Below are 20,679 nucleotides of genomic sequence, written 5' to 3' on the forward strand. Positions count from 1 at the left end.
AAACAATTTAGAAATTTCTGATTTTGTTTAGATTTAAACATCAAAATTTGAAATAAAAATTGGAATTTAAAAAAAAATTGAAAATCTGTTGTTTTTTTTTTTGAAAAATTGAACAAACTTTAACATTTTTTTGTATTCTGAACATTTATTAAAAGTTATTTGAAAATCTGCTGCTGTTTGGTAGCGGTGTATCTTGTCGCTCTATTCGCTCATGCATGCTAACCAGCGAACAGCTGCTGGGGTGTTCTCTCTTCGTACATGGTAAAAGGGTATTTGGGCTGAGCTCGTGCATGCTAAGGAGGCCCCCGCTAAAAAAAAGGAGGCCCCGTGCTCTACCAAACACCCAAAAATGGGTCGAGAAGGGAACTTTTGAGCTCATGCACCCTGCATGCACTCTCACCATAAAATGCGCCCTTTGTAAAAAAAAACATAGCTCCCATTGTGAAGTTCAAGTCATATGGGCAACGTTCCTCGCGGCCCGCTCTGCGCGCTGCTCCTCGCCATTTTCAACGAGGGGCGAAACGAGCGGTGCTCCGGCGGCCCCGCAACTCCGGCCTCTTCCTCCGCGCCTTCGTCCGTTAATCCCACTCTCCGACCAGGCAATCGCCACCGCCGCCTGCCTTTAAAGCGAGCCAGAGGAGGGAAGGGGCAGGAGCAACCCAATAAGCTAGCGGGACGCCGGAGAGAGGGGGTGGAAGCTGCCACGCGCGCTTCGCCCAAGCCCCCCTCCTCCTCGCCCTCCCCCCGCCGTTCATAGCGTAGCACTTAGCACGTACGCGCGCGCGCAGCGCGGGCGAGAGAGACAAAGCTCGTCGGCCGGCTGTCTCTCGCCTGCCATGGGAACGGAGGTGCTCCGCCCGCACGACTGCCTGTCCCGCGTCCGCCACCACGCCCACGCCCACGCCGGCTCCAGGCGCTCGCCGCGCCCGGCCTCGAGGACGCACCGCGGCACCGCTCGCCGCGCCCAGGCAGCGTCGCCCCTGCCGCAAGAGGTGCGAGTCAAGGTGTCAGTGTCACCCGCCACCGTGGACGCCGCGTACGCCGGGCCAGCGTTCGGCGTCATGTCGCCGTCGCCGCGGGCGCTGCCGCTGCCGCGCTTCAGCAACACCAAGACGGCAGCCCAGGCCACCGTGGACGACTCGGCCACGCGGGAGCTCCGGCGGCTGCTGGGCCTCGAGCGGCCGGCGAATTGACCGCGCGCGAGAAATCAAACAGGCAGGCCACGGACTCAGCGAACGAAGAAAGGGTGTGTCAAGATGTACGTGTGGGTCTCTTCCATTGATTCTTCTCGGTTAATCTCCGGTTCTGCCTCTCCGACGGCGCGCGTTCCCGGGGCCTCCCCCGTCCGGTGTTTTTGTCAAGGACCGAGGGAGGCGGGGAGCGACGCTGCGGCTTAGCTCCCGCCGTGCGGAAACCCGTCGTAGGAGAGGGGGGGCTAAACTAGAGGAAGGAGAAATGATGAAATGGCGGGAAGATTTGATGTGGTTTAGATGTGGTTAACTGAATCTTATCAACTTCAGATTTGCTCTTGTGATGCTCAAAAATTGGGATAGCTCAAACTTCTTGTCGACAACTGGACCAGTTGATTAGGTGTAACAACTTGTACATAAACTTTCAATCGGAGAACAACACGAACTTATTTCGGTGGGTAATTACATGATACAACAATGCAGAGGAATATGAAACACACGCTTTCAAGGCGAAATTCAGACAAGTTGAGAGCCCCCTCTTCCAAGTTGCTCGCAATCTACACGGATACAGGAGATACAGAGATAGAACATATATACCATGTTGTCCATATACAGCGCCATGGAAGGCTCAGATCTTGCGGACAAGAACTTGAGCACCGTACTGGGGTTGGAGGGTCATCACCATCATCAGCGCATGAACATAGGATGGCGAGACATCAAGCACAAACCGCTGGAGGACCATTGCAATCACCAGCTTTGCCTCGACTATCGCGAGATTCTGGCCAACACAGATGGCAGGGCCAATCCCAAAGGGGAAGTAGGCGCCGAGGTGATAGCTCTTGCCATCTGCAAACCTCGACGGATCAAACTCCTCCGCAACTAGCGCCCCATATGTCGACATCATGATGAATGTCAACAAGGGGCAAATTGAGCTGCATGCCTGCAGGGATGTCAAGTTTGTCCAGCTTGACATCCTTAGTAGATGTCCTGCTGAGAGATAAAGCTGGAGGATAGAGCCTAAGGGTCTCCTTCAGCACCATATTTACCTGATATCATGCCAACATTGCCAAAGTGTTATTCACAATGTTCCAATGAGATATCATCAAGAATAAAAAAAGGCTGTAGCATTCATTCGAGTAAATGGGCCTCACAATTTTGAGATTGCTCAGGTTTTCTGCGTTTGGGTGCTTGTTCCTGCCACATACTTGATGGACTTCACAGCGTGCTTTGGCTTGCCATTCTTTATGCAATGCGAGTAGTAGTGTTGCCCATGTTAACAAGTTTGCGGTTGTTTCTTTACCGGCAAAGTAAAATGTCTTGCACTCATCAATGATCTCTTCAATTCCCATTTTAAACCCGTTGTCTGTTTTGCTGGCTGATAGCATCAAGCCAAGCAAAATTTTGGAGTCCTCACACTTCCTTCCATTGGTCTCAATCAATTTGCGCAGAGAACTTCGGATTTCCTGGTTTAGGCTATGCCTTCTTCGGTTCTTCTTTGTCGGTACAAACCTAAGAAATAAATAGGTCATATTATTTTTCCCTCAACTGCAAAGTTTGATTGAAGAGCATGAATGGCTGAAGCAAACTTTTTTTATAATTGTAAAGTGAAGGAACAATTAGGGGAAACTAATTGTTTATTGATAGAGAAAATCGTGACCCAACTCGAGTCCATGAGTTAATCACACCTGAAGCCAGGAAGTAGAAGGTTCTCATTGCAAGGAGGGCAAGTTTTATCTGTTCTTCTTGCAATTGAAAATGCCACAGAGGAAATGACATCAGAACTCAAAGTTTGGAATTCTCTCGCGCTCGCGCTCCTCTCTCGCTCGCGCTCGCGCAGGGACCGCCGCTGCCGACGGCTGATCTCCCTCCTCCGGCCACCTCGAGCCCAGCCAAGCACAGATCCGGGACCCTCCAAGCGTCCTCTCTCCATCCATCCCGAAGCCCGGCGCCGTCTTCACCGGCTCTCCCCCGCGGAGGAGTTCGAGTCGGGCCCTCCCCCTCTCCCTGTCCCGCTCCCGTGCGGCCGCGCCGGGCCGCACCGAGGCGCCCCTGCTCGCTCGAGCAGGCCCCGCTGCACCTCCCTCTCCTCTCGCCGCCGCCGGAGGCGTCGCCGGGCAAAGCCCTGGTGGCGCGGCGACGGCGGGACCCCTCGGTCGCCATTTTCGAGAGCAGGGGCGGCGCTGCTCCGCTGCTCCAGGCGGGGATGCTGCGGGAGGGTGGTGGCTCGCCATGGCTGGACGTGGTGGTCTGTCAGGCGCCGCTCGACGGGGGCATGGCGGAACCTGCCGTGGCTGCGTGATGCGGCGGAGGAAGCCGGGGCGGATCTGGTCCAGCGAAGCGCGGCGCGGGCGTGGCCCGGTGGTGCTCTGGCTGGAGGTGCGGCCGGCGCGACGCCCTGCCCTGGTCAGGCGGCTGTTGCTGTGGAGGCTGGATCTCGGGGCGGCGGCCCCGGGACGGTGGTGGGTGACGACGACTGCAGTGTTCACGCGGGCGAAGCTGTGGCCGTGGTATGCCGGTTGGTCCAACCGGTCTTCGGTCGTGGGGTGCGGCTGCTGGTGAAAACCATGCCTGACTGTTGTCGGGTGACGATGGCGGCGTCCATGGGCGTCGTGACCCTGTTGAGGGCGTCGTCGCTGCAGCTTGTCTCCCTGACTGAGTTTCCGGCTGTGGGGACTCGTGGATGGTGCTAGTCCAAGATGGTGGCTGATGGTGTGCCGGGGCGGCGGCCCCGGGTTTCGGTGGTGGCAGCTTCGGCCAGGGAGTGGTGCGTGTCTGGCCACGGTGGATCGTGGGATCCCGTGGCCAGAGTGAGGTCGGTCTCGGCAGAGGTGGTGGTTAGTGGGCGGCGGTCGGTGGTGGCAGGTGGTCGGCACATTTCCGGGAGAAATCCTTGCTCCGGTCTTCACCGGAGCTGACAACGGCGGCGCCCGCGGATGCCGCGATCTTTCTTGGAAGCGTTGTCGTGGAGGTGCTCCTCCTTCTACCCATGGCTTTGGCTCCGGAGGGAAACCTTAGATCCGCTGGATCGGGCGATGGAGGCGTCTTAGCGTCTTTCTCCTCCTTGGGGGCATCGTCTCGGAGCCGGCTACAACTGAGAGACTGGTGGATGATGGCATCTTCGTCGTCGATGGCGGCATCTTCGCCGCATGGTTTGCTGAGGCGGGGCGCTAGTTTCTGTTTGGCAACGATGATGAACACTTGAAGAATGAATTAAATCATGACGAGCCACCGTGATGAACTCCGGTAACAAAAGAATGACGAGATAAAATTGAAGGATGAAAGGGATAAGATTAAATCCTTGCGATGATTTGGATGGAGGTTCGCGACGAAATCGGCGAGAAGCTTGGAACTCCGGAAAAGAAAAGATGAAAACACTTTGAACCGAGAATGTGATAAGATGAACAATCTCCGAAAAGAAGAGATAAAACCCCTGAAGAAAGAAGAATAAGGATTACGTTATGCTTATCCTCCACCAATTAAATTGATGAGAAACAATGGATTTGCATACTACTTATTCTCGTTGGAAAGATTAAGGGGGGATATAGCGCAAAACTTGAGAAAGTCTTCGTGAACCATCGGTAGGGCTGGAAAGAACGAATGAATGATATGATAACAAGAGAAAGAATCTTGAACGAGCCACCGTAGGAATTGAAACGAATGACGAAAAGAGAAAGAATTACCGGAAAGAATTAGAAAAGTACGAAGATACTTGAGTGAGTCAAGATGCAAGAGAACGAAGAGATCGCGAACTGATTAAAAATGCTTGAACGAAACACCGGTACAAATAAGGGAACGAACGAAGCTGAAAACTTGGAACGAAGGAATCTTCTAAAACGGAAGCCTCCGGATAATTGAGACGGAAAACAACTCCTGAAATACTCTGGATGGGTGAAAATAATTGCACGACTTTTAACAATTTGATAGGATAACCATCAAGCCAGCACCGCGAATTTCTGGGAGAACGGACAAGATTTAAGAAAAACTCTTCTTCGGTCTTCAAATGTTGAGAAAGACGACAAGAAAGAACACCAAAATTGTTGAGATACTCCGGGAGAATGAAAAGAGGAAAAGGTTGACCCGATCATGAAAGAATTTGAAAGCGATCTTGGAGAAGCATCTGATTGATGAAATTCATACTTACGTCAAACTTCGAAAAGAATTTGAGAATAACTCCGGGAAAATTAGAAGAGTCAGGTAAGATCCTGGGAAAGACCTGTGGGTTAGGGCCCACTGAAAAGAAACACCGTAGGAAAGGATTGTCTAATGAGAAATGATGCATCGGAACGATTGAAAGATTTGTATGAGGTGACAACCTCGAATTAGATGGATGCAAACACGAATCTTCTGAGATGTCTTCAACACTCCGGGATAATAGAATGGCGAAATGGAGGAACGAGCAAGGGGAAAACACTTCGGTCAAGGAAAAGAATACGCTCAACACCGAAAACTTGAATTGGATCCACCGGAAAAGGAAATGAGACGAACAATGATTAACTAGGCGAGAATTCACCGGTTGAGGACAACTGAGGAAAGACTGAAGATACTCCAGACGAATGAAATTGATGCTCGAAAGAGACTCAGGCTCCGGGAATAAGAGGGTGGGAGGGCGGGGAATAAAGGCAACTTGGAAGGTAGAACCGACGAATAACTTGAGGAGAAAACACCGGTTGAAAGAATGCAAAGGCTTCGCACGAGTAGGATGGATACTCGATTACGGACTCCGGCTCCGAGCAGAAAAGGGGTGGGTGGGTGGGAAAAGAAGACAACTGAGGGCAGAGAAACAACTTCGCTGAGAGAGAACTGAGGATTGAACTTGCAAAAACAAAGAGGTCGAATCGACTTGACGAGAAAATGCACCGGATGAAAAGAGGGGACAACGAACGAAAAAACTAACCGCGTGATCCTAAGGAAAGTTTGAAGGGGAAGAGGAGTAATTCAGAACAACTACGTCAAGATTCCTCACCAGAGCGACGAAGGGCTGAGGAGTAAAAAGAATTCCTACTCTCCGATATAACTAGACTCCGAAAATTTTTCTTCTAGACTCAACAACGACCAAACTACACGATCAATCAAGGGGGATCCTATGGTCAGTCGAGGCTCTGATACCAACTTGTCATGCCCAATATGCGACCCTATTCGAGAGGAACTCGAAGGTCCCACCAAGGATAGACCCGCATATTGAAACGCTTTTGCAAGGTGGATATCATTACATCAACATTACATAATAGAGGGGGAAACATACAAAAGGCACAAATGCCCCAAGAATACATCAATACATCATACATAAGATCAACATCCGACTATGTATGAAACACAAACAGAAACTCAAACGACATCCACCCTGCTAGCCCAGGCTGCCGACCTGGAGCCTATCCCCTGATCGAAGAAGAAGCAGAAGAAGAACTCCAAAACAAGTAACATCGCTCTCGCGTCATGACCATCGCAAAACCTGTACCTACAACTGGTGTTGTAGTAATCTGTGAGCCACGAGGACTCAGCAATCCCATTACCATGGGTATCAAGACTAGCAAAGCTTAATGGGTAAGGAAGGGGTTAAGTGGTGAGGTTGCAGCAGCGACTAAGCAAGTATGGTGGCTAACCTACGCAAATAAGAGCGAGAAGAGGAGCAACGGAACGGTCATGAAGCTAGCAATGATCAAGAAGTGATCCTGAACTCCTACTTACGTCAAACATAACCCAGAAACCGTGTTCACTTCCCGGACTCCGCCGAAAAGAGACCATCACGGTTACACACGCGGTTGATGCGTTTTATTTAAGTCAAGTGTCAAGTTCTCTTCAACCGGACATTAACAAATTCCCATCTGCCACATAATCGCGGGCACGACTTTCAAAAGATAATACCCTGCAGGGGTGTCTCAACTTAGCCCATTATAAGCTCTCACGGTCAACGAAGGATATTCCTTCTCCCGGGAAGACCCGATCAGTCTCGGAATCCCGGTTTACAAGACATTTCGACAATGGTAAAACAAGACCAGCAAAGCCGCCTGATGTGTCGACAATCCCGATAGGAGTCGCACGTATCTCGTTCTCAGGACACACCGGATAAGCTAAGCGTACAGGTACCGACGTAACCCAAGTTGCCAAGGGATGGTCCCGCACGGTGCTCTAGTTTTGGACCAACACTCCGAGGAGCACTGGCCCGGGGGGTAAAATAAAGATGACCCTCGGGAGCGCGACTCCCAAGGAAAAAAGGCTAGGTGAGGCAAATGTAAAACCAAGGTTGGGCCTTGCTGGAGGAGTTTTATTCAAAGCGAACTGTCAAGGGGTTCCCATAACACCCAACCGCGTTAGGAACGCAAAATCAAGGAACATAACACCGGTATGACGGAAACTAGGGCGGCAAGAGTGGAACAAAACACCAGGCATAAGGCCGAGCCTTCCACCCTTTACCAAATATATAGATGCATTAACTAAATAAGAGATATTGTGATATCCCAACATAAACATAATCCAACATGGAGCAATCTTCATCTTCACCTGCAACTAGCAGCGCTATAAGAGGGGCTGACCAAAGCGGTAACATAGCCAAACAACGGTTTGCTAGGAAGGGGGACAAGGTTAGAGGTTCATGGCAATTTGGGAGGCTTGAAGAGCAAGTGATAGGTAGCGCAGCATAGCGATAGAACGAAGCAACTAGCATAGCAATGATAGTAGTGAGATCCAGGATAACGGTCATCTTGCCTGAAATCCCGCTAGGAAGAAGAACGTGTCCATGAAGAAGATGAAGCCACGAAAAACGAATGAATCCTCACGATCGCAACGAAACAGGAACTAACGAGAAGGAGCACAACCGGAAAGAAGCAAACAACACGGTAAACACTCAACACATGAACAAGGCATGATGCTCAACCAAGTATGATGCATGACAAGGCTACATGAAGCTACTCATGGTAGAAGATGATGCATACAAGAACAACACATCAAAGCAAGTTTAAATGAGGCCGGAAACAACATATGACAATTCCGGTAAGTCCTCATATGCAAATTTCGAAATTGGTCCAGATCTGAATAAACCTTATGTTCAAGTTGTTAAACAGCAATTTAAGATGCACCATGATGATCTACACGAAATTCTAGTCAAGTTACATATAAAGATCATTTAGTTCGGAGCTACGGCCTAGAAGATATGAGCAAAACAAGTTAAACATGGCATTGATGCAAAATGCATTCAAACATCGTGCAAACCTCTCAAAATATGGATGCAACATGATAATATGATACTACATGCAAAACTAAGGAAGTTTCATATAGAGCATGCTCAAAACGGAGCAACGGTGCAACACATACACTCCAAACAAGATATAGCAACAATCTGTCCAAAACAGCAACTAGGCATTTTGCAAGCATCAAAACAACAAGCTACAACACCCTAACATAATAACAAAAGGCATGGACGTGAAGTACAGGTAAATTGTTACAAAACATGAACACTGAGCTATCTCCAAAAATCAATAGAACATGCTCAAAAGGACATGGCAAGATTGCAAATAATAACAGTTTCACAGAATTAGCAGAAATTACTGGACAAGACAGAAATAACATCAGGTTGCAATGTTTAGAGCAAGAAAACAACATGCTACAGGAATACATCATGGCAAATGAAAGCATGGCATGATTCTACTCAAGGCATGGAACAAAAGTCCCTTACTGAACATGAGCTAAAAAGGCACACAAGATAAGATGGCACCCATGTAAACATAGCAAGTGACATGACCGATTTAGACTTGGTGAAAATAACAGCTCATGGCAGAAACAACGATAAGTAGACATGTTGGTGAGCTTGAACCACTCACCACAGAGCATTTCATGGCATGTGAATTCAACCAACAGCAAGATGGCATAATTATGAAGCTAATAATGGCAAGATCAAGTTCATAGGGTGCATGGATCACTAGCAAAACACATGTCAAAACTGAACTTCATGTTAACAGGCTAACAGCAACATTATTTAGCAAGTTTGGAGCAAGATTACAGCAAGCTACGTCAGGATATAAATGCAAAACAAGGCATGGATGGATTCATCATAACATTTATAACAAAACATCCTTAGTGAACATCTCCAGATTATGCATAGAACTCATGGTGACAGCAGGTTTACATGGCAACAAAATATAACAGACTCGGACTGAAAAGACTAAGCCACAGAAATCAGGAACATCATGGAGGCTACTTTGCATGCTTTTGCTAGTCACCACATAGATCACAAAAATACAATACAAGCACCTCTGTAAAGATGGCATGATTTAGTTCAAAACTCATGTAGAGATCATGCTCATAGGATGCACACACAAAATGCAATGAAAACGACAAATCACCAAGTTATAACAGTTTCAGCAGGTTAACATCATATAGCACTCTTGCAACGATGATTAGGGCATCAATATGGACTCAAACAGGCATGGCATAATGGAACAAAGTGAAAAGCACCTCATGATTAACATTTTGATATATTATGCATGCAAAACGGAGCGGTATGAAAGAAATTACAGCAGGTCAAAGATAGCACCAGAATGCAAAATTACGGGGACTGCAGAATTTTACCCTTGCAAAAAGAGGGACGGGGCGGAGCGGGACGAAGGGATCCGGGGGCGCGGGAGGTTGTTTGGTTGCCGGGGCTGGTGGATCTCATCCACCTTCACGGATCTGGGCTGCGGCGGGCCGCGGCGGCGGGGGAGGTGCAGGGGCGATGTGGCGGCGCGCGATTCGCTGGGGGCGGCGGCTGGACGTGTCCGGCCGTCGGCGGACATGTCCGGCGGCGCGGAGGGAGGTGGAGCTAGGGTTAGGGTAGGATTTGATCCGAAAATTCGGGGGAGGAGGTGTTTATATAGGTAGAGGGAGCTAGGAGAGTCCAAATGAGGTGCGGTTTTCGCCCACACGATCGTGATCGAACGGCCGAGAGAATGGAGGGGGTTTAGATGGGCTAGGTGGGCTGTGGTGAAGGGAGGCTAGGCTGCAAAGAGAGAGGGGTTTCGGGCTACGCGGTTAACCGTTGGGGCATCAAACGACCTCCAAATGGAACGAAATTTGACGGGCGGTCTACCGATGATATACCAAGGCCACTCGGCAAATCTCGGCCCATTCCGAGAACGTTTTTTTTCTCCCGCTCATGAAACAAGGTCTGAGAGGGGCGACGGGCGCGTGTGGGAGTATCGGATCGCGAAACGGACAACACGGAAAAGGTACGGATGCAAGTTTTGAAAACATGAGGATGTAATGCAGATGATGACATGGCAAAATGCAACACACAAACAAATGACATGGCAATGACGACGAATAAACAGAAGACACCTGGCGCATCGGATCCGGGGCGTTACAGCACAGTCGGCGCAAGTCCTGCATATTTCCCTTCTGTTGCTCGTCGTCAAAGTCGGAGCTGTCGGTTGCTTGCGCGTGTGGCCATCCATTGGCATGTGTCGTCGTGGATTCTGTTCCATGTCGGTGGCCAGGTTGGCCGGTGGTGCCCATGTCGTCTGGGTTGTGTTGTATCGGTTTTAGCCCGGTTTTCCATCAATTAACCGGGCGATTCTCTTCTTCTTAATTAATGGGAATGGCAAATCTTTTGCCTCGTTTCAAAAAAAGTTTGGAATTCTTTACTTGCGTCAATCTCAAACTCAGTGTGGGTTCCTTCTTGGACTTCCCATTTATCCAGCATGGATGAGGCGATTGCTGACATTTCTGGTATCCAGCCCTACAAAGAATCCAGAATGAGTTTAGTGGTAAGCAATATTTTGCTAACGACATTATCTAGAACACAACTGTTGATCAGATCAATAACATGTTACTAGAAAAAATCAATATAGATTATCTAAAAATAAATGAAGGACCAGCGAGGACACCAGAGATCATGAATACTCCAGTAGCTTCTGCCAGCAACAATTTGTGCATGAAATAATTACTAATGCAAATGGTTGCATTTAAGTTACAATGTTATCAATCAATATACAACCATTACATATACGTTAAGCAATTCTGATAAATTACATTCCAAATATTAATTGACACATTGATGGAAGTCAAATCAAAGTTAGCTGAAAGAATGTCACTTTCAGAAAAGAATTGCTTCAAATAAGTGTGCATGCGGCCTCTTCACTAATAACACCAAAATCAAACCAGTGAAAAAAGCAACAGTTCTGTGAAGGGTTTAATGATATCCTGATTTCATTGAAAATGGATTTGAAAAATTACCGCAGAATGCTAAAGGGCTCTGGGCAAAGATTTGGATCTTTTCATTGGCCCTATGAGAAGACTTCCCAATTGTAGAATAGCATTCAGTATAAAGGTTCCAACGCAACCAATATTTTAGCAAGACATCTACATCTGAGGATCTTGTTTCTTGTTTACTCTATAGTTTTCTGTTAGGGCATCTCCAACGGCAACCCGCAAATTTCCTCCATCCAACCGTAGCCTAGATGCTGGAGGACGCCATCCAACAGTAGCCGCATACATTTCAAACTCTTTTTCAACAAACCGGATGAAATTCTTGCAAACACGGCTGGATTTCATATAAACGTGACGGATTTCATAGAAAAGACGGCGGATTTTCATTACATTTAGAACAAAAAAAGACCCGCCCCTAAACCTATCCTACGGCGGCGGCGCCCGGCGTCCAAGCCCGTGTCTTTCTCCATCCGTCGTCTCCATGATCACCGGGTGAAAGAACATGCGGTGCCCCCATGTTTGGTTTTGGTAATTGATGACAATCTCTATGGACTAATGGTTGCCTTGAGTTATATTTGAAGGATTTGTCCATAGGCATTTCTTGAAGTCCATGTGTTGGTTTCAAGGAGTTTATGTGGTGACCAAGGTGTTATTAAGGAATTATCCAAAGATATGTGAGAGTTGAACTTATTGCAATCATGTCTTGGAGAAGAAGATTGTGTGATCATTCATGTATATCTTCAAGACATCATCCAAATGAAGAGAGTTGAAAAGATTCATGGTTGATCAAGACTAAGTCAAGAGTGAATCAACTTGACCAACTCACAAAGCGTAGAAGATGTACCGAGAGGGATCAAGCGATCCCATGGTGTGGTAAGCATTGTCAATTACGCTTTGGGTACTAACCCATGATCTTCGTGAGAGTTCTTTGTGGGGTTAGGTTGCGGTGTGCAAGTTCAAGTGAAGCATCATGAAGAGATCAAATGCTTGAAGCTTGTCGTCCATTGTGGGGACAATGGACTTGTGAAGATGTTGCGGTGTGTAAGTTCAAGTGAAGCATCATGAAGAGATCAAATGCTTGAAGCTTGCCGTCCATTGTGGTGACAATGGACTTGTGAAGATGTGCGGAAGAGTGGCTCACTCATAGTGGAGTATGGGGGAGCAATCAACTAGTCTTCATCGAGCCAACGCAACCAAGAAAGGTGGTCCAACTTGAGGGAGTCAAGATCGTCATCATCTAGCTCAAGTGGACCATGTGCAAGGCAAAGGTTTGCTCTTGATAGGTTTTCTATTTTACCGGTCTCATGATGGTAGTTGGGAGACCGGGTTATAGGATCGATTGTCGTACTATCAAGGGGGGCTCTCGATGAGTAGCTTGATCGTATCGTTCATAAAGAGCTCAAACCATTGCATCCTTGCATCATCTTTATTGGTTCTTGTTTGGTTCTTCTCTTTGTGAGTTTTGGAGCTTATGGTCATCTTGATGACAAGCTCGAGTTCATCGAAAACAGAGTTCACTCGCATCTTCTATGATGTTTTCGATGTTGGAGGTTATGCCGGTTCTTCTCGGTTGGAGGTTTCACTCCTCTATTTGTTCGCATACCTCCCCGGTTCTTCTCGCTGTTTTGATGCTACTCGTCGTCCTGTTTCCAACAAGCTTGAGTTTGCTCAATTCGGAGCTCATTTGCAGAAGTTATGGCAGTTTTGGTTTCCCGTGGAGTATACTTGTTTTTGTGGTAGTGGCTTTAGGATGGCGCCGGCGGTAGTACCGCGGTACCCAGCGGTAGTACCACTTAGGAGTCATAGGCGGCAGTACCGCTCCGCAGCGGTTGTACCGCCGGTGGGTCCTCAGCAGTAGTACCGCTGCGGTACCAGGCCCCTACCGCGTCGACTCGAGGGGTCATTTTTCGTGTCGGATTGTGCGGTACTTCGCAGCGACAGTAGAGCGGCAGTGCCGCTCATGAGAGGTAGTACCGCCCTACCACCATGGCAGTACCGCTCGAGTCCGTATCTCTCCTGCCCTCCTAACTCCACGGTAGTACCGCTCGGGGGAGCGGTAGTACCACTGTTCTCGGCGCTAGTACCGCTGCCTTATGCGGTAGTACCGCCCTCTGCGGGGCTGTTTTGGGGGGTAACGGTTGGATTTTCCCCCTCCTATAAAAGGGGGTCTTCTTCCCCAATGAACCTTATCTCTTGAGCTCGTGTTCTTCCCCCATTGTTGACCTTCTTCGAGCTTGCTAACTCTCAATCCCTCCATGGGTTCTTGCTAGTTTTTGAGGGAAAAGAGAGAGGAGATCTAGATCCACATTTCCACCAATCACTTTCTCCTCTATGTGAGGGGAACCCCTTGGATCTAGATCTTGAAGTTCTTGGTGTTCTCCTTCTTGTTCTTCCTCTCAATTTCCTCCCTAGCATTAGTTGCTTCGGTGGGATTTGAGAGAGAAGGACTTGGGCACTCCGTGTGCCCTTGCCATTGCATTTGGTGCATCGGTTTGAGTTCTCCACGGTGATACGTGGAAGTTACAAGTTGAGAAGCTTATTACTCTTGGGTGCTTGGTACCCTTGAGCTTGTTCCTCTTGGGTGCTTGGGCGCCCTAGACGGTTGGTGGTGTTCGGAGCTCAATCATTGTGGTGTAAAGCTCCGGGCAAGCGTCGGGGTCTCCAATTAGGTTGTGGAGATCGCCCCGAGCAATTTGACGGGTTCCGGTGACCGCCCCCAAGGGTTGCCAAAGTGTACGGGTTCGGTGACCGCCCCCAAGGGTTGCCATTTGTTCGGGTTCGGTGACCGCCCTCAAGGGTCCCTTAGTGGAATCACGGCATCTTGCATTGTGCGAGGGCGTGAGGAGATTACGGTGGCCCTAGTGGCTTCTTGGGGAGCATTGTGCCTCCACACCGCTCCAAACGGAGATTAGCATCCGCAAGGGTGTGAACTTCGGGATACATCGTCGTCTCCGCGTGCCTCGGTTATCTCTTACCCGAGCCCTTTACTTATGCACTTTACTTTGTGATAGCCATATTGTTTCTTGTCATATATCTTGCTATCACCTAAGTAGTTTTTCTTGCTTAGCATAAGTTGTTGGTGCACATAGGTGAGCCTAGTTGTTGTAGGTTTTGTGCTTGACAAATTAACCGCTAGGTTTATTCCGCATTTGTTCAAGCCTCAACCATAATTATTTTAAAGCGCCTATTCACCCCCCCTCTAGGCGACATCCTTGATCTTTCAACCGGCGATAAGACCCGTGAAGTGAAGGTGCGGTCTCCGCCGAGGAAGAGTAGAACACGGGAGACAGATCGGCCCACATGGGACACCAGGCCCTGCTGCCTCCATGGCCTACTCATCCTTGGAGGAGTCTGCGACCTGTCCGTCGCCGGTGGACGTGAGGTCCACGATGAAAATGGTGGCGCTGGCGCTGTCCCACCGGGCTGCTTGATAGTTCATCGGCGGCGTGTAGGATGCGCAGCCGGCGTTGTTCTCCTCCACGGTCTCCTGGAGCTGCGACTTGGCGGCGGCCTCTTCCTGGCGAGCGGTGGCTTGAGCGCGGACGACATCGTAGATGGCACGCTGCTCCGCGATGAAGTTGGTGTTCGCCGTGGCCATGGCCGCCATGGCCTCCTCGCCCGCGCGCTCACCGTAGATCTGGCCCTCTGCTAGTCGTTGCTGCTCCAAGAGGAACAGGTTGTGCCTCTGTTCCTCCTGGGCCCGCTGGAACGCCGACAAAGGCGCCGGCACAGGTTACACCTCTGCCATGGCGGCGTTGTACTGCGCCTGCGCCTGCTCCATGGTGAAGTTGGTGTGCACAACAGGCGCGGGAGCCGGGGCGGTGTCGTCGAAGCCTGTCTCCAGCGTGGTCTCGTCCTCGTCGTCGCAGACCTCGGGCGAGCTGGCCGGCAAGCCGGCCTCGATCCGCCTGGCACGGTGGCTCTGCCAGGCGGCGGCAAGAGCGGCCACGGCGTGCTTCATCTCTGTGTAAAGGCTCTCCCACAGAGCTTCGCCGCCTGCCGTCATGGCGGATGCAGTGCAAGGGAGGAGGATCGGGAGCGGCTTGTGTTGTGGTGTGGAGTTAGCCGGGTGTGGCCGCCATTAAATAGCGGATTCCGGTGAGGCGAGGCGTCCGGGTGCGTCAGTGCGCGGCGCGGATTGGGTTTCTCGGCCAGTGGGCCTGCTTAATGGTGGCATACGGACGGACAGGGCATTGAATGGGCGTGGTAGAAATTTGTCCTGTCCCCTCCAGTCACGCGTCTCCGGCATTGTACAGACGCAGACATCGGAGACGGGTCGCGGGCGGCGCCCTCGGCCGGTGCGCCGCTTCGATGATGGAGGCATTGAGAGGTCGCGTCGCCCTGAGCCGCCTTCAATATGGAGCGGCGCGCTCTACAGCGGCATAAATGCGGGCAACTGGCATCGGGCAAGAACGCGCGCGGGAGGGAGGAGGAGTTTGGGTGGATCAGGGCGGTCAGAAACGGACATGGGATCGGTTCGGACTCCCGCGAAGTCCCACGTTTTTCTCCGGATTGCACGAGAAAAGGATTGGGCAAGAAAACGCGTCCAGACCGCGCCGCAGACCGATATAACCGATATAGACATGTGTTAGATGGGTTTCATGGTCCGGACGGACGGGGAAGGGAGATGCCCTTAGGTAGGTTGCTAGTACCATTTAGTACGTAGTATGATTTACAAGCAAAATCGCCAATTTTATGTTTCAATTCGAATTCAGGAAACGCCTCCTCACCTTGATCCTCTCCATGTTGAAGGCGGGCGAGATCACACGGCGGTGGTGCGCCCACTTCTTCCGGTGAGCCCCACCAGCCCCTCGCCGATGAGCTGCCGAGCGAGCGGGTTTCTGCTGCCGCCGTTGCCGGCCTCATCGAAGGTCCCCGTGGAGTCGTTCAGCGCGGCCTTGGCGACTTCCGGGCTGGAGAACACCAGCCGCGGCCGGGGCCCTGACCAGAACACGAACGGCCGGCCGTACCGCGCCGCCCACTCGCGGTAGTGCGGCGTGGCGCGGCCGACGATGGCGTGGTGGAAGGAGGCGAGCGGCTTGGACTGGGCCGCGGCGAGGAGGGCGCCGTAGTCGGCCACGTTTCCGGTGATCAGGCTGCGCGGAGGCCCCCGGATGCCCTGCCGGCGCAGGCGGCGCTCCAGGCGGTGCGGGACCCACACGAGGGCGCGGAGCACGTACGCGAGCGCGGAGAGTAGGCCGGCTAGCAGGAGGCTAGCGACGGCGCCCATTGTTTACTGCTTGGCGATTCCTGGAAATTTGGAATGGGGTTGGGCTCCGAGCCCCTGATGGAGAAGAAGTAAAACCAATGTTGACTCCGTCGGAGCCATCGCCGGCCATTGTTCCGGCTCGTTTCATTCGCGGAGCTGTCTTCTGAATATTTCTTTAGTGCAGAGGGCTGACGGCCGGAGCAAACCCCCAGTGCTCAGCCCACTCCCTGCTGTGGCTGTCCGGAAGCATATGGACTTGTATTGGTAAACTGATCATCTTCAGAACTGCTTCTGCTCCTTCAGAACTGGGATTGCTCATACTTCTTTTCACAACTGGACGGACGATTAGGTGTCACAACTTCACCATAATTTTTTAATCGACGAACAACTTGAACTGATTTAGGTAGGAGTACAAAACTAGGTGATACAAAAGATGCAGACGAATATGACTGATTTACTGTCGCAAAGCATATACGTACTTTCTATAAAAACTTCGGACAAGTTGTCAACAGAGATACAGGAGATAGGAGACATCACATTCACATATACCTTGCTGTCACACCTCCCAATTCCATATACAGCACCACACAAGGCTCAGATCCTGTGGACAAGAAGTTGAGCACCATACTGGGGTTGGAGGGTCATCACCTTCATCGACGCATGAACATAGGACGGTGAGACATCAAACGCAAACCGCTGGAGGACCATTGCAAGCGCCAGCTTTGCCTCAACCATCGCAAGATTCTGCCCAACACAGATGGCAGGGCCAATCCCAAAGGGAAGTACGCGCCGAGGTGGTAGCTCTTGCCATCTGCAAACCTCAATGGATCGAACTCGTCCGCATTAGCTCCCCATATGTCGACATCATGGTGAATGTCAATAATAGGCAGATTGAGCTGCGTGCCTGCAGGGATGTCGAGTTTGCCCAGCTTCACATCCCTAGTGACTGTCCTGTTGATGAACAGAGCTGGAGGATACAGCCTGAGGGTCTCCTTCAACACCATATTTACCTGATATCATGCCAACATCACCAGAATGTTACTCACTAAGTCCCGATAAGGAGATCATCAAGAATATAAAAGGCTGTAGGATTCATTCAAGTAAATGGGCTCACAATTTTGAGACTGCTAAGGTTTTCCGCATTTGGGTGCTTGTGTTTGCCACACACTTGATAGACTTCGCCATGGGCTTTGTCTTGCCATTCTTTATGCAATGCCAGCAGAAGTGTTGCCCATGTCAACAAATTTGCAGTTGTTTCTTTACCGGCGAAGTAAAATGTCTTGCACTCATCAATGATCTCTTCGATTCCCATTTTGAACTCATTGTCAGTTTTGCTGGCTGATAGCATCAAGCCAAGCAAATTTTTGGAGTCCTCACACTTCCTTCCATTGATCTCAATCAATTTCCGCAGAGAACTTCGGATTTCCTGGTTTAGGCTATGCCTTCTTCGGTTCTTCTTTGTCGGTACAAACCTAACAAATAAAGAGGTCATATTTTTTTTTTTCGTCCACTACGAAGTTTGATTGAAGAACATAAATGGCTACAGAGAGAAGCAGACTTTTTTATGATTTAAAAGTGAAGGAATAACTAGGAGAACGAGAAACTAATTGTGATAGAGGAAATCGTGACCCAAATCGAGTCTATGAGTTGATCGCACCTGAATCCAGGAAAGTAGAAGGTTCTCATTGCAAGGAGGGCTAGTTTTATCTGTTCTTCTTGCAATTGAAAAACTCGCTTTCCTTCCTCGTAGCTACTTCCAAATGCCACACGAGAAATAACATCAGAACTGAAAGTTTGGAATTCTTTACTTGCGTCAATCTCAAACTCAGTGTGGGTTCCTCCTTGGACTTCCCATTTATCCAGCATGGATGAGGCGATTGCTGACATTTCTGGTATCCAGCCCTAGAAAGAATCCAGAATGAGTTTAGTGGTAAACGATATTTTATTAATGGCGTTATCTAGAACACACCTGTTGATCACATCAATAACATGTTACTAGAAACAAGAAACAAGAAACATAGGTTGTCCAAAAATAAATGAAGGACCAAAGACGCCATAGATCATGAACTACTCCAGTAGCTTCTGCCAATGACAATTTGTGCATGAAATAACTACTAGTGCAAATGGTTTAATTTCAGTTACAAAGTTACCGATCAATATACAACCACTTACATATATGTAAACAAATTCAGATAAATTCCATTCCAAACATTAGACACATTGATGGAAGTCAAATGATAGCAGAAAGAATGTCAATTTTCAGAAAGGAATTGCGGCCTCTTCACTGATAACACCAAATTCATACCATTAAAAAGATCAATAGTTCTGTAAAGGGTTAAATGATACCCTGATTTCACTGAAAATGAATTTGGGAAATTATTGCAGAATGGTAAAGGGCTCTGGGCAAAGATTTGGATCTTTTCATTGGCCCTATGAGAAGAGTTCCCAATTGTGGAATAGCATTGAGAAGATCAAGCTTGTCTTGCTCGGCGACAGCGTTCAACATGAAATTTCAGCTTAGCATGCATGTTGCTTTGCGACGATATGCTGTTTATCTATCCGTCTAATAAATAGTTCACTGAAAAAGATTAAGTGCTGAAATCGCTAATCAGGTTGCTACCATTTAGTATGATTTACAAGCGAAATTGCCAATTTGTATGCTTCAATTCGAATTCAGAAAACGCCTCCTCACCTTGACCCTCTCCATGTTGAAGGCGGGCGAGATAACGCGGCGGTGGTGCGCCCACTTCTCCCCGGTGAGCCCCACCAGCCCCTCGCCGATGAGCTGCCGAGCGAGCGGGTTGCTGCCGCCGCCGTTGCCAGCCTTATCGAAGGTCCCCGTGGAGTCGTTGAGCGCGGCCTTGGCGACTTCCGGGCTGGAGAACACCAGCCACGACCGGGGCCCGAACCAGAACACAAACGGCCGGCCGTACCGCGCCGCCCACTCGCGGTAGTGCGGCGCGACGCGGCCGACGATGGCGTGGTGGAAGGAGGCGAGCGGCCTGGACTGGGCGGCGGCGACAAGGGCGCCGTAGTCGGCCCCGTTTCCGGAGATGAGGCTGCGCGGAGGGCCCCGGATGCCCTGCCGGCGCAGGCGGCGCTCCAGGCGGTGCGGGGCCCACACGAGGGCGCGGAGCACGCGGAGCACGTACGCGAGCGCGGCGAGTAGCACGGCTAGGAGGATGGCGGCAGGGCTGCCCATTGTTTGCTGCTCGGCGATTCCTGGAATGGGGTTTGGCTCCGAGCCTCTGGCAGAGAAGAAGGTTGACACCGAGTCTCCGACGAAGCCGGCCACTATTTCTGCTCGTTTTATTTATAGCCTACTAATGCTAAAAATCTTAAATTTAATTGGTTTGAGGATGAAAATTTTACTTTATAAGCACGGCAACTTGTTGACAAAATAAATTAACTGAGACAGGTTTATCATGTTTGCCAACCAAACTTTCATCTTCGGTAAACATAAATTGCCATAAAAATTAATTTATTGTCATGTTGTGGGCTTTGGCTCATAAGTAGTACTCCCTCCGTCCCAAAATAAGTGTCTCAACTTTGTACTGCTCTAGTACAAATTTGTACTAAGTTCAAGACACTTATTTTGGGACGGAGTGAGTATAAGATAATACTCATTTGTTAATCTCTAAGGCCTATTTAGGTGCATGACAAATGGTGTAAAGTTTAGTATACCATATTGGTGGAGTGAGAGCGAGACCCCTTTTATAAAAACTGCTCTCTACATGACATTTGAGCTTGGAAAGAAAAGTTGTACACGCGCGCTCCTGCTCCGCTGACACCCGCCTCGCCTCGACGCGGGCTGGAATGGGCTGAGCCTTATTTTTGCCACTCCCTTATGCATAACCGTAGCCGTTATCTACTGTTCCCCTCTCTATGCTGCTTCCGGTGATCCCTGGTCGAGAGAGTAGGTGCCTCCGGAACCCTGCCGACTGCTCCTGATCTGTCCTCCCCTCCATCCTCCTCTGCTTCCCCTGTATCGACACCATGATCGACGACGCCGCCGACAAGAAGAAGGCCACAGACTCTGAGGCTGCTGTTGCTGCCGCCGCGTTGGCCTAGCCAACCAGAGGGTATGATTTGTTCATCCCT

General features: G+C 49.8%; 1 protein-coding gene and 2 pseudogenes across 1 annotated transcript; 1 reads left to right on the forward strand and 2 right to left on the reverse strand.

Annotated features, from left to right (window-relative positions):
* Window positions 1-664: 664 nt before the first annotated feature.
* On the forward strand, window positions 665-1,519 carry LOC123181978 (uncharacterized). The gene has a single exon (XM_044594401.1). The coding sequence runs from the start codon at window positions 837-839 to the stop codon at window positions 1,191-1,193; it is 357 nt and encodes a 118-aa protein (XP_044450336.1). The 5' UTR covers window positions 665-836; the 3' UTR covers window positions 1,194-1,519.
* A 199-nt stretch (window positions 1,520-1,718) lies between these two features.
* LOC123181977 (cytochrome P450 734A1-like) lies at window positions 1,719-16,809 on the reverse strand (annotated as a pseudogene).
* A 222-nt stretch (window positions 16,810-17,031) lies between these two features.
* LOC123181975 (cytochrome P450 734A1-like) lies at window positions 17,032-19,859 on the reverse strand (annotated as a pseudogene).
* Window positions 19,860-20,679: the final 820 nt, after the last annotated feature.

This window comes from Triticum aestivum, chromosome 1D, assembly GCF_018294505.1.
Source record: "Triticum aestivum cultivar Chinese Spring chromosome 1D, IWGSC CS RefSeq v2.1, whole genome shotgun sequence".
Taxonomy (NCBI): Eukaryota; Viridiplantae; Streptophyta; class Magnoliopsida; order Poales; family Poaceae; genus Triticum; species Triticum aestivum.

Bases quoted from the DNA above. Each gene is read 5' to 3' on its own strand.
- LOC123181978 (XM_044594401.1), top strand. From the start codon at position 837: ATGGGAACGGAGGTGCTCCGCCCGCACGACTGCCTGTCCCGCGTCCGC.